The 15,000-nt window shown below is 39.1% G+C and overlaps 1 protein-coding gene across 2 annotated transcripts in view; it reads right to left on the reverse strand.

The window, feature by feature from the left end:
• Positions 1-15,000, reverse strand: part of LOC137993362 (uncharacterized) — a 45,578-nt gene that overhangs the window by 21,621 nt on the left and 8,957 nt on the right. For both annotated transcript variants that reach the window (XM_068839160.1, XM_068839161.1), the window contains exons 2-4: positions 11,323-11,396; positions 5,172-5,559; positions 2,334-2,395 (exon numbers count right to left, since the gene is read on the reverse strand). In XM_068839160.1, coding sequence (XP_068695261.1) covers positions 2,334-2,395; positions 5,172-5,559; positions 11,323-11,396 — 524 coding nt within the window. The remainder of the gene's footprint in view (positions 1-2,333; positions 2,396-5,171; positions 5,560-11,322; positions 11,397-15,000) is intronic.

Raw genomic sequence — 15,000 nt, forward strand, 5'->3', positions numbered from 1 at the left:
GAGTCGAGGATCGAGACTCGATTCAATCGAAATCAAACTTGATCCTCGACACTCAATTCTCACAAAATCACTAACGCGAAACTTTGTCAATTATTCATACTCTATTCAACTTTGGCGAAAGCGTTACTTTTCGATTAAAATTAATAACAACAGGAACTGTTTAATAGGAAAACAAGATACTAAGCCGCTATTGTTCCTGTGTGTCCTCTCTTCAAAACTACAATCTTGTGTCGTGGATTAAAAATAATATAAAAGCAAAACAGTGAGCTTTACCTCGGGATGGATTTTATCGTGAATCGATGTAATTCCTAATGTATAAACATTGAGAGATATTTCCACACCGCGCGCCCAGCCAAGTAACTAACGATTCATGTATTTTTACATCTCTTCTTAAATGCAATGATCTGAAGGAAAGTTATATTGATGGTGGAATCTCGGTGCTAGACTTGTTCACTGGTATCAGGTTTGATTCTTTGAAAACAACAAGCGTTGCTAGCGAACCGAAAATGGCATCATCGCAGGACGAATCACATGTACATGTGGCAAAAGCTGTTCCATCCAACTTTTGATACCTCGAGTTGGGAGTTCGTATGAGGGCAACATGTTTTGGTAAATAATATTTCCCTAATTAACCTGATCCCAGTGACTGTTAATTTTTCTTGTAAGGGAATAAACAAACAAGGTCGGGCAATGAAACTCGGGGTCTCAAGCGAGTCATCACGGTATACTTTTTCGTTCACAGAAAGAGTTTTAGTAAATCTCAAATTAACATACAATTATACAGAGGACATTTGTTTCCAGAAACGTCTGCTACTGCAGTGTTACTGATTACAGGTATCCAGTAAGGTCTACGGAATAAACTTGAAATGCAACTCCGGTCGCAATGTATGGTGCCGTACACTGTTTACAGTCAGTGTGATTGCCAAGTATGCTTCGATCATACTGACAAAGAATTATAATTATCTCCTCTGCAAACTCACAGCATACATGATTGTAGTTTCTAAAACTTCCTCTCTCCAAATACCTAATAGATGTTACCCTGTCTAACACCAGACAATTTTTAATACGCGTCAATGGGGACGGTTCAGGAGTAAATGAAAATTTTCCAAGCCTGATTCAATTCCCAGACCTAATACACCGTGCACCGGTGGCTCAGTTGGTTGAGCATCGGGCTGTCATGCGGGAGGTCGCGAGTTCGACTCCAGCCGGACCAACTCTCAGGGTGTTAAAATAACTGAGGAGAATGTGCTGCCTTTGTAATTACATCTGCAAATGGTTAGACTTTCAAGTCTTCTCGGATAAGGACTGTAAACCGGAGGTCCCGACTCATAACCCTTGTTGGAAATTAAATAGTATGGGACGTTAAAGAACACACTCACTGAGTAGGGGACGTAGTCCCTGGTATTGTGGTCTAACCTTATCTGGACGGGGGCATCTTTCACTTCCATAAAATTAATTGTAAACTGCTTAACAAGCAGTTTGGCTAAAGTCCCCCACAAAGTATTGTAACTTAGTCCTGAAAAGCCCCATGGGGAGAGACTAATAGCCTAACTTCACTTCACTTCACTTCACTTAATACCTTCCCTGCAAAATTACAATGGCCGAAACAAACTTCACTCTGCCTAAAACACCAGACCATCTTACGAGACAATGAGGGACCTCTTAGGGGTTAAGAACTAAATAGGCCCTGTTTAACTCTTCTTCACTTTCAATAGTGCCTGGTAGAATTGTTTATTATAATTATAAACACCGGCCAATGAAATACCAAGTGAGCTTTCGCGCAAAAACATGATACATGTATCTTCACACGTGAAAAGATCACTGTTGCTATGGTTACATAAAAATCGCGCCTTTCGATGCATTTTGTGAAATGATTTAGTATTTCATTGGTGTTTATATAATAAACAGAATATTACATGGCAGCTTGGAGATACAAAATTTCTCTTCGAGTGTTGAAAAGTATTTCACTCGTTCGCGGCACTCACTCGTGAAATATTCTTCAACACTCAAAGAGAAATTTCATATCTCCACGCGGCCATGTAATATTCTCTATACCTCTGATTAAGGCCAGACAAAATTAATTTTCTTGTCAACGGAGACCCATTCAAGCGTGAAAGGTCAAGAACAATGTCTCCTTCAACCCTTGTCCCTTGGTAAAGTGACAATATGATCATTTTTTTACTCCAGAAAACTAACACCAGATGATTTTATTCATCAATGGGCATCCACTTACAAGTGAAGGGGTTAATGCCTTGACAGTAAAGGTTTATGGCTGTTTGCCATTATGATAAGGCTTTAAGTACATGTACATTAATTTTGTACACTTAGCTCACTTTTCACAGGCATGAACTTGAATGATTTCTCCACATCCACTGAATAATTGTTTCAGAGTTGACTGAAAACAAATAACAAAAGTTTGACACTTCAAAAAGTGTACAGTTAAAGGGCTTACAGTTTGTAGATGGAGTAAGATGCTAGTCATGGACCTTGGTTGCCTTTATTTTCCTTTTACATGCGAAGAGAATATCCATAGCAAGATTTTGACCACATTTGAAACCTTCTTTGCGACATATTTTGATTGCAAACTTGATTATTTCGACGACTTCTTGTGTGGACTGTTCTTTCGAAGGATCAACGAGTCGATTTGGTGGACGTGAGTCTCGCTTGCGTGGACTTCGCCGTTATCACATTTTAAAGTTTTGTTCATTTCAGTTTATGGGAGAATATGCCCACTTGTGTTTTGCATCTCAGCGCGTGGAAAATACATTTCTTATCTCGATATACTGCAGCCGGAGAGGGTTTTGACAATATATACATAACAGTACTGTAACCTTACATGGTTGAAAGGTATAAAACTACTCAAGCTAGATAGTGTTGCTAATCACTATCCAAAACGTTACTATTGCAGATTTACTTAAATTGACTGCAATGTCGGGTTGCTGGTCACCGAGAATTTTCAAAACACATTCAACATATCCTCGAAAACCTTGTGTGACCAACCGTTTGTTGATCAAAGTAAGACTTTATAATATGTAAATATTATTTTTGCGGTTTGCTACTGCAGTATTACTTTCCAAGTTGTTTACAGTAACAAATTACAAAAAGAAAAACATTCCAAGGAAACAACCCAGGATATCAAACCCTGAACTAGTAGAAAATTATTTGATCTCAACTGAAAAGATTGTTTTCGTGCTCTGGTTAACATTTGCTCATTGGTGCACATCGGCATGGCTTATGCAAATTCATCACGAGTGACGGCCGGCTGCCAAAAGAGTTACTTGTGAAAGCGCAACATAAGCACGAGAGCAAAGATGGCTCGAACATCAGACAATGTCAATTATGTTCGCTGGTTTTGCGTCTTTATAATTCGTGTGCAAACGATAAGCATTCAGACAATTAAGAGACATCATTTCTCCACTAATCACAGTCTATTCCTAAATTTGTTTTCCATGCGCAGTCAACATGCTGCAATATTATTGCTATGATTACACATAACAATTTATTGCTGATGAAAGCGATGAAAAAAGAAACCATTCCGAAAGAGGCTCCGATACCTTGCAAGAATGTACATGTATCAATTAAAATTGAAATTTGACAAGTTTAACAATTATAATATGTGGAAGGAATACTTGCTTTTTACCGAAATGGCAATGATAAAACAAAGACAATCGCACAAGTTTGAATTTCAAGTCTCCAAATAAAACAAGGTCAGCCTTGGACGAAAAAGACACAATCGAATCTTTTTGAAACCAAACAAATTTTTCACGCACACATACATGTACAGTATTACAGCCTGGATAACAACGAGTGTTTCGTTGGTTGGATAACACAGCTGTCTCTTACACTGTAGTTAATAACAGTATCTTTGTATCTTTACAGTAAAGAAGTCTTCGGTTTTGCATTATGTAAAGATACCGGTAATAAAATTTGATTCCTTACGGAAATCGCACACTTTCTCGTTTTGATTAAAATTTCTTGCTTTAAGAATCGATTCTTCACACCATGAGATCTAAAATTTGACAGTCTTCCGCTTATTTCAAAAGTGCAACAGATAATTGTTCTTTCCTGCGGCAAGCCTCGTCTTTTCTCTTGTGGCAAATTTCCAGTGGCAAATTGCACCTCAGTTTTAATTACCGAGAGAAAAAATTTTGCATACCTCGGTGGCGCGCGACCACTACCCGCGGCAAAGAAGAGGTATTGCCTTGTCCCGAGGGGTCAATACTTTCAGGCAGTACTGTACTTTCCATTATCAGGGCTCTTAGCATGTTAAGCTACAATCTGGTAGCATGGTCCAGTGATTGGGGAATTGAATTAATTTTGCATGTGTTTGGAATAGCTTCAAAGCCCTTTCTCACCACTGTCACTGGCTGTCAGAGTTGTCCTCAAAAGTCCCTTTAAGTTATTAAACTCTACAGCAGGCCTCACTTGTTCAAGTATTGATAGCACTATCCAGTGGACAAGTCACAGTGATTTATCTGGTGGATAGCATAATTTATCCACCTTTTGAAAACCTGGGCCCAGATCTACAGCTGCAATGTTGTGTAATTTACAAATATAGCTGTCAATTTGTGGTAACTTTTTAACCTAAAGATCCCAGTTACATTCAATTTGTTATTACCGTGGAGACAGTACCACTAGTGAACCAGTTTGATTGCTAGAGTACATGAAAGCAGGGGTTTGAATTAGAAGCCAGTCATTGGCAGTATACCGCCACCTGTTTGTCAGAAATTTGCCTCTCACCACCAGCTACATGTACTCTGCTTTGATTTTCACACAAACCCTTGTAAAACAGGAGAGTGACTGCCGCTTACACAGAATAGCCCAGGCATGATCTACTTCAAAAGCTATTGAAACCCATGTGTACATGTAAGTGCATATCCAAAAAAATGTTTTATCTTTGCTTCTCACAAAAATAATAGCATACAGTGTACATGTACATGTAGATGGTTACCAGCATATAATACCTGCCCAAAACAACAACATGATGAGATTCCTGGTACTTTGCATAGATGTCATAAAGTGTCCCTTTACGACCGAGAATTTCACTGTTATTGTCTACTGTTACAATGTAGTTAGAATATTAGGGGAGATAATTTAATTTTGTGATGTAAGATATCATCTACTGTACATGTACAAGTAGGTAAATGGATAACCTTGGTTTTGCTTCTTACCTGACCTGTTCCTGCTGGAAAATTGCTTACATGAATGGGATAACCACCAAGTGACTCGACTACATAAGACTCCAATTCGTCTTGACTAACCGCAGCTTTAGTCAGTCCACCTTCTTTTTCCCAGTTTTCAGCAGGAATCGAAGTTTGTTTATTTAAAGTCAAAGCTGTGGTTTCATTTTTCACAGAGGCAAGTTCTACATTTTCTTTCTTTAAAGTTGTTCTATTTTCCTTCTTCTTCTTGGCTAATTCCATTGATTTTTTCCCACCTTTAGCTGATTCTTGAACTGCAGGATTGATTATCAAACTGTTGCCTTTGAAATTGAAGCCATCCATCTCATCAAGAGCTTTCAAAGCATCTTCAGTTTTAGAAAACCTCACAAAGGCAACCCTAGAGTGCACACAAGGATATAAATTTGTAAAGTCCATTCCCTCAAGTGGACTGAATGTGACATGTACTGCTTTAAGAACTCAAACACGGACGGGGTACAGTATAAGGACGTGCACACAATGTAACTATAATAATTATGTTGATAATAATAATGCCGATAATTATTGATACAGTGCAAGTTCATGATTATGTGCATAAATTACATGTCAGTACAGTGCATAGTGTGAATGACATGTACTGTACATGTCTACCCAGGGCTTGACATTATGCAAATTTTATGTTGCAATTTCGCACAATAAACCTGAAACTGAAACAAATCGCATAATTCAGGAAAAATAGCAAAATTTGTACAAAATCGCAGAAAATACACGAAAGAAAAGAGCCGAATCTCGATTTTTCATACTTCTCTCAATTGAAAGTAGTTTACATTGTAGCTTTGAAGAGACATCAAAAATTGAAATGAACAAACAAACAAACAAAATGGCGTGCAATGCGTTGTTTTACTTGTCGGGGACCTGGCGTTGGTTTTCGATAGTAAGCAACTGCTCAATATACATTGTATTCAATTTGGCAACAATCCATTTCTCTAAAAAAACCAATCACAATCGTTTAGATATTCTCTGAAGATATGTGGTGTGAAAACGGCTGGATCAACATCACTTGCACTAATTATTGTAGTGTTTTCTTTACTTGAAACAAACATGCTCACGGATAAGGTTGTTGATGAAATCCCTAACACTTCTTTGCAGGAAAAATATACATGCATTTTGGCAAAAGACCGGTCGACAAAGTACTCCAAAGGAACGTTTCATGTTGATGATGGTCTGTTGTTTGATTGATTTGTTCAACACAGTGGTTGATTATCTACGACAGTTTGTGGTAGACATGGTTGTTGAAGCTGAGTCATGTGACACTAAATTGGCAAAATTAGCCATCTCTGATTTCAGTACTGCTCAGATGCTTTCATTATTCCCTTAACAGACCTCCATTTAAATGTGTACTTTTGAATGTGATTTTTCACAAAACATTCCACTTGTCAACCAATCAGGAGGGTCTATTTTAATTGTGGTTTTGCCGATGGAATGATTCCGCCTTTCGACCAATCATGAAATAGTTTACAGAAATCATATCAACCACAGACGGGAACAGTCTGCAAGTTAACCAATGAGAAAAGGTCTTTCTGATCTATTTCAATTAACACATCCTCTGGCGTTTATTTTTCGCCCTTTTTTTACCTCGTCACACACTTAAAATTGTACAATCGGGTTTTCAATTTGTTCAATTCCATGCATACCGTCAAAGTTTCTTCGATTATAGTCATTTATTTCAAACCGCAATTCATCTCCTTTGCTTGCATTGTCTCATTGGTATGTTTGCTGTGATGGTCCGAAGAGAACTTCATTCGATTTCGTTAAACACATGCAGAGATTGTCTTGGGGATATTATAATCCACTTTTGACTCGAAACATTCTGATAGTTATCTGATAAGACATCTACAGTATTTACATATCTTGTATACGTATCAAGTTTGATGTGTAAGTCTATGCTCACCAGGTTTGGAAAAGTTGAAGACCTCAAATGTCTAAGACTTCAAGTTTAGTCTACAATTTCCTAAACTTCCTCTTGTGTGTGTGTTTTACTCATAACTTTTGTATAATATTATGTTATTTGTAGTTTCCTCTACGATGGAATGATCCCACCTTTCGACCAATCATCAAAATTAATTGTTTACAGAGATCATACATGTGTATCAACCAAAGACAGTACAGTCCGCAAGTTAACCATTGAAAAGAGTTCTTTCTGATCTATTTCAATAAACACGTCCTCTGGTGTTTATTTTAAGCACAGCTATAACCTATGAGAATACAGCTGGGGCCTTCGTCACGAACTTATAATCATACAATCGGGTTTTCAATTTGTTCAATATTCCATGAATACCGTCAAATTTTCTTTCTTTCTCATTTGCTCGCATATTTTCTCATTGGTATTTTGCTGTGCACTTTATTTGATTTTGCTAAACTGCACATGCAGAGATTTCATCAAATGCAGCTATTCTCTGGGAAATATCTCACTTTTTCAAAACATTCCTGCCAATAGTTAGACATCTACAGTATTTACATATCTCATAATTATTGTAAATCTACACTCACCAGGTGTGGAAAAGTCAAGGACCTCAAATATCTAAAATTTCAAGTTTAGTCTACAAATTTTCTAAACTTCCTCTTGTGTGCACGTTTTACTCGTAATTTTTGTGTATTTCATTTGTGGTTTCCTCTTCGGCGGAATCATTCCGCTTTTAATTGGACCCAATCATCAAATTGTTTATATGTGCATTATATCTTTCGTTCTCCGAAACAAAGTCAAAAAACAAGCATGCTTGCTCTTTTCCTTTCCTTTTCCTTTATTATGAAGTTTAAAACAACAACAATCAGTAACACTGACCGGTTTGAATTAATAAATCTAGAATCTTGAAGGGACTAGGTCATGCAATTTTAGGCAATTTCAGCACTGATCGAATGGTAATAGAATTAACTAAAATATCAAAATAACTGTTCAAAACTATAGAAGATCCCTAACAAAACGCAGGGAAGCCAAGAAGGGACATGGATGGACAAAACTGGAGAGGATTAAAATGGATTGAATTTGGGTAAATTTGAAAAAATGTCAGCCCACCATTTTTCAAAATTACATCGGTCTATATTAAAATGTCATTTACAAAGCTGGAAAATCATTCTCAGTTGTTATGTGGCCATGATTTTGAAAATGAAAGACTCTTGCTCTGCCAATTTGACATTTAGAGCTCATAATTAACAAAATTAAACAAAATTACCTAAAATAGCATGACCTAGCCCCTTTAATCTTAGGGTGCTTTGCTCTCCTTTTCGCAATGAACTGAATACATTAAAGGCATTTCCTCGTTAAACAAAAGGGCCATTGCGTGAATGTAATATTTTTCCAAATACTCCAGAAGAACATCGGAGATCGGCTATGAGCCACTGAACTAACTTAAAGGTACACACATGAGTAAATAAATTGCATTAAATTTACTCTACATACAAGCAAAGGAATAGTGAAAAACTTAATAATATTTAATGCTTTGGTGTGCAGTAGAAGACAATAGACACGACTTGGGCGTAAACGAGGGGCAGGGAATGTACTGGCAAGGCGCGGATAATACCCACCACCGGTATGGACCACCGGATAAGGGGCCTCGGCTACTACATTGTAGCCGAGGGGGTGCCTCATGCCTGTATGTCCTGGAACCAAGTTAACCCAGTCCAGCAAAGTAACAATATGCCCTATCCCCAACGGGGCTTCAGCACAGGGCTGATGGGGTGCCACAGGCAGCAATTCCCCGCCCAAAACACCGAGATAAACAAGGAGTGCCCCATGCAAAGCCCATTTAGTGGTTTGCTCCCACTTGACAGGGAGAAAGAATGACCCCATCTCCACGGAGTTCCAATAGTGAAAAGTGAACATTGCCTGTCCAAAGGGTGAAAGGAGAAAACCATTGGTCAAGCCTGCACAGAGGTAAGAAACAAAGTTCTGATAGGGGTGGTGTTTAAGAAGGTCGCGTAACAAAGGGACATTAACAGGAGTTTGGGCCTCTGAGGACTGCAAGAAACTATTTGAAGAGTCTTCATGGCGGTAGGAGGGGTGCTCTCCATTACAGGTCTTAGAGCGGTGAATGAAGGGGCATGGGTCTTTGCTGCACTAGATTCCCTGGTTGAAGCTGAAGCAGACTCCTCGTGAAGGGGGTCTAAGGGCAGAGAGGGAGCAGCCGTAAGTGGTGTGATCCCCACTCCCGCAGATTGTACAGGAGGATTTACCGTAGCTTGCCCAGTAAATTTCATTAGAAAAAGTTGAGGGTCCTGCTCTCTCCAGTTAACCGCAAGGTTTGTGGATGCTTTCTGATGAAAGTCAATGTCATAGGAAAGCCATGCGAAACCAGCAAACTTCCTTTGGGCTGATCGAATAATCTCTTGATAGCAAAACATCTCTACCACCTTTTGGGGAAAAGAAGTGAGAAGGACAGTACAATAAACAGCAAAGGCCAATAGCCATTTGTCGATAGAATCAATATTGGTTTTCTTGGAAAGGCACAAGTTGGTAGGAACATGTGCTGATTGCGAAGACTGTCCTTGAGAGATAGTGGGAGGAATGTCATTGCTGGTGCTGGGTTGGTTGAGAAGCTGGCGACGAAGGTGGGATCAGTGAGGTCCAATTGCTGTGGTGTTTGTTGAAGTGTCACAGGTTGAGGTAGAGGATATTGCGGTTGAGGCAGGAACTGAGTTGGCTGTGTATATTCTGAAGTTTTTCGTCCACGATGGGGGATGTTTAACAAAATCGAATGAAGTTCTCTTTCGGACCATCACAGCAAACATACCAATGAGACAACGCAAGCAAAGGAGATGAATTGCAGTTTGGAATAAACGACTATAATCGAAGAAAATTGGATGGTATGCATGGAATTGAACAAAATGAAAACCTGATTGTACGATTTTAAGTGCGCGAAGAGGTTAAAATAAGGCTTAAAATAAAGGCCAGAGGACATGTTCATTAAAATAGATCAGAAAGACCTCTTCTCATTGGTTAACTTGCGGACTGTTCTGTCTGTGGTTGATTTAATTTCTGTAAACAATTTCATGATTGGTCGAAAGGCGGAATCCTTCCGTCAGGAAAACCACAATTAAATTAGACCCTCCCGATTGGTTTACAAGTGCCTTGCCCTAATATTTATTACAGCTGCGCATGTTCCCTTTTGAAAATCTGGTCAAACCTTAATGTTTGTGGCCGTCATTTTTGCCATCAGATAAATACAGGCATTTAAGGTATTATTGTAAAACTCCCTGAAGAAGTCTACGCTAGCTAGACGAAACATGTCGGAGAATAAACAAGTTTTACAGAGACAGCAGAATGCTGCTCACTAGTTTAGTTTTTTAAATAAATTGCTTAATTTTTTTTTTTTAAATCAGCAACATTTCATTATGGTGAATCTTTTGCACAGTTTACACTCTTCTAGGTCTTTTGCCGCCATTGCCTCTTTCTCGTAAAACTTGATACATGAACAACAAGTTCTCGGAGGGACTTATAGGAACATTTATTAGTTATCATAATGTATGCATTTTGGTTCAGCACATGAGAAGAACGCCATGAGAAGAACGCCATATGAATCACCTGCCGCTCCAAATGTCAAATAATGCAACAGACCCTGTTGAACTTGACATTTTTGCCCCACCAAATTAAAACTGCTGTACCAAACTAATTGAGATGAGGCTCTTTTGCCGTACTTAATTCCTCAGTTAGGTTCGGCACATGAGTGGAGCGGCGTCTGAACCGGGCCTAAGGTACAAGCTTTCTTTCTTTCTGTTAACCCCTACCTTAATTAGAATTCTGAGGACTGTTTTGTTGACCAGAGGGCTCAGTTTTGTTCACTAATTTTTTTTTTTTTTTTTGCATCCAGTGTTGAATAAATTTGTTCCAGTGATAACCACCTTGTCTTAACCGCATTAATTTCCATTATTGAGAAATTCTACCTCCTCCTACCTATTAATTTTGTTTATTTGAAAGTAATTTGACATTAAATCTGTGTTAATTTACGTCACGTTAATTTCCAATAAAGTAATTTCATGGAGCATTAATTAACACATTGATTCCTGGGAGAGACACCACACAATTTTACTTGTCAACTGGGGGGCGTCCTAGGACACTTGAGGGGTCAATGGGTAAAAAAACAAAAATATTGCGACAACAGGAACTTACCGCTTACTATGTAGCTTTTCGATTTTCACTTCAGCTAAGCTTTCATACTTCTTGAAAATGGATTTTAAATCGTTCTGGAGAGAAAAACATGTTTAATTTTAATTATTATACCACCGCGATTTTGATTGGCTATAAGCACGCAGCTAATTCTTGCTCGCTCTGTTTCTCTTACGTTATACCTACAGACAATAAATTTTATATATGTAGAATTGACGTCATACCTACAGACAATAGTTTTATGCATGCAGAAGTGATGTCACCGAACACACTAATCAGCACTTTGATCAGTTTTGTCATGGCGGAGCTCATGAATAATAAAACAATTACTGCATTCGGTTTTCGCATGATAGCAATAATTATCAAGACCTCAGTTTCGAATTGCATTATCATAGCTATCATGCTCAACCTCATCTGTTGTTAAATGCTATTCACCAGAAGATGTTACTGTAGTGTGTGTATGCTTTCAAAACAATACCTGCATTTTAAAACAACATTGGCATTGATTCCATTCAAAACCAGTAAATGGATGCTTTGTAAGTTTCTACGATGGTATTTAAAGTATTTAATACTTTTTCTTAACAATACCTGGCAGAATATTAGCCCAGTGAAAATTGTGTTACTGAGTCACACAAAAACTGGATGTGCCATTGCGTGCATCGAAAAAACACAAAAGTTGTTTCTGGCCACGCACACAATTCTTTAATACACATTTTCCCACGTAATGTGCTATGGTCTCGTGGTCATCGGGATTCCCTCTGAATGAGGAAATACCACGTTCAAATTCTAATTGGGCTACCCTCTCTGAAAAGTGTCTATACATTGTACGATCAGGCAAAGAATTCTTACTGATGTACAGTCAAATCGTGACCCCAAAAAAGAAAAAGAATAGTCAGAGCCGAATCCTACAAGTGTATACTTTGACCTTTGAACAAACTGCACGTAATTAGTACTGATTTATTCAGCACAATATCTGGTTAAATTAATACAGTTCTCGAAATTTGCGGCTGTCTGGTTGTCCCAAACGACAAGAAAGTTTTCCAGGTGACCAGTTTTTGATACAATGAAAAGCCTAGTTGCCCAAAGGAAAAACAACGGGCAACTCAGCCAAATTTGAAAATGAATTCCATAAGCAGCACCCAACTCACTTGCCAGTTTTCTATTACCAGTATCCAATAGTAGGCTCAGGGGTTTCAATAACTTCTGAAACAGCCGTCCATGATAGCTCATTGACGGCGGCAGTTTGACAAGTTTATGATAGCATTTTTCGTGAAAATCAAGGCAAACTAGCCGGTGGTGTGAGGCAAACCAGGCGGCGGTATACCACCGGTAACCGGCTTCTATTGAAACCCCTGTAGGAAATTTGACAATGGCTTATTCAGCACAATATCTGGTTAATAGTACAGTTCTCGAAATTAGTGGTCGTCCGGTTGTCCTAGATGACAAGAAAGTTTCTCGGGTGACCAGTTTTTGGTAAAACGAAAAGCCTGGTTGCCAGAAGGAAAAACAACGTACAAGCCAGCCAAAATAGAAAATGAATTCCATAAACAGCACTTGACTCACTTGTCAGTTTTCTATTGCTAATGTTCAAGAGTAGTGTGAAGTTACAAAATAATATTAATTTGCTGCAGCTGAGCATTTCCCTATGTTTTGAATATCTGTGGCTTTTACAGGAGGAAAATGCAAGAGACAAAATGTAGGCAATGGCGATCAAAGACTCCATTTTAAAATGTAACCAAGCACTTATCAGGGCAACCAAAATTTATGGGTTAAAAGTTGCCCACCTCTTAAAACAGGAACAACCTGGAATTAATCTCTTTTTTTTATTTTGAGGACTGTACACTGTACATGTTTGTATCTCATTAACCCACTTCAGGAACTGTAATAATACAGGTGTAGATGGAGATAATTAATTTTACCACAAAGGACCATCTTACAGTGCCCTTAATACTGCGTGTGAAGCACTGTCTTCGGTCATACAGTGCAGCTCGGAGATAAGCGAACCAAAATATACGCAAAAAACGCGCATACGCAAAACGCGTAAACGCGTCAAAAAAAACGCGGATGCGCGTCAGCACATACGCAAAAAGGCTCATTAGTATTTATGAGCTCTCCCTTTGTCTTTCTATTGTCGCCTTGTCTTTGTTCAGTCTCAATCGTTTGCGGTGTGGTGAATGTGAAAATAATTTGCGTGTTCTCAGGTCGGTGCGCAAAAAAATCTCACCATATGCTTATTCTAATGGCGCAAAGTCCTTCTGGCTGGATATTTGTGTTTCAAAGCCAAAGAAAAAAAAAATCATCAAGTTTCCTTTTGGAGAAATATAAACCTAGCGACAAACTGCACACAAGAACCTTTTTTACATCGAAATTTACATGAAAGCGTTGAGAGCGACATTATCAAAACAAACTTCATGCCGCGCCGGTGCTTCCGTTTAGTCGTAAAATATATTTTCATATGGTTGATATCTTTTTTGTGCACTGCGGTCCCTTGGGAAACTGTATTGCAAGGTCGTTAGCGCCTATTTACACATTGGAGTTTCTATTGTTTATGCAAGGGTTTTTAAGGTTGGTTGTTCGCGCCACTTTCCATTCACGCTAGCGACCCAGAACTTCGGTCTTTTCTTGTAGAGATTTACTATGGAGAACAGCGACAGTTGCTCGGCCGAGAAGGATTATCTACGCTATCGGCCAGTTGATGGTACCAGCCAATCTGCGTTTAATCTTAACCCATCGATCGCGGAAACCTCCAGAAGGTCAAACCAAACGCAGTCACGCATGGCAGAGTCGCCGCTTGTGCAAAATGTGTTCAATATGTTCAAGAGCTCCTTACAAGTCAAACTTGAAGAAAAAGGCAAACAGATCGAGGGAAAATCAGGGACTGACAAGCAAGTCGGTCGACTCCGATTCAAGGGAAACCAAAAGCAGTTTGAGCACAACGCCAAGCTTGATTCTGTCCTTGACAGAATTAGAGAGGAGGCTGATGGTTTCAATGTTGCGGTGAGCGAGTTGATAAAAGAAGGAAAGGAATTAATTCTAAAACGGCGAAAGCTTATCAGGATCGCGGATAAATATGTTGATGGCTGGAAGGTGGCAGATGAGTACATGTCGGATGATTTGGCGTCGTGGTCGGAGGACGATAAGCGGTTAAGAAGAGCAGAGAAACTGTTGGTCGACAAGCGGCCCAGCACCGAAGCGATTACTCGAAACGTTTTAGGAGCACCTTATCCAGCTCAGATCGGCAGTCTTTCGCGGAAAGATTTGGTTTAAGCATTGACCAGCAGTTTTCTTTGTGAGCATTCATTGTGTTTTGGGTTCGCTTGCGATCCTCCCATACCTGTGGTTCAGTTTGTTTTATGGATCTATAAGATGAAAATGATTTACGTTCGTTTGAACGTAGTGAATTAGAACGTAAATATATTTTCATATGGTTGATATCTTTTTTTGTGCACTGCGGTCCCTTGGGAAACTGTATTGCAAGGTCGTTAGCGCCTATTTACACGTTGGAGTTTCTATTGTTTATGCAAGGGTTTTTAAGGTTGGTTGTTCGCGCCACTTTCCATTCACGCTAGCGACCCAGAACTTCGGTCTTTTCTTGTAGAGATTTACTATGGAGAACAGCGACAGTTGCTCCTCGTATGCGTGCCACTCGCCCTCCCACCCTCCCACCCTATTTATTTGTCC

This window comes from Montipora foliosa, chromosome 2, assembly GCF_036669935.1.
Source record: "Montipora foliosa isolate CH-2021 chromosome 2, ASM3666993v2, whole genome shotgun sequence".
NCBI classification, from domain to species: domain Eukaryota; kingdom Metazoa; phylum Cnidaria; class Anthozoa; order Scleractinia; family Acroporidae; genus Montipora; species Montipora foliosa.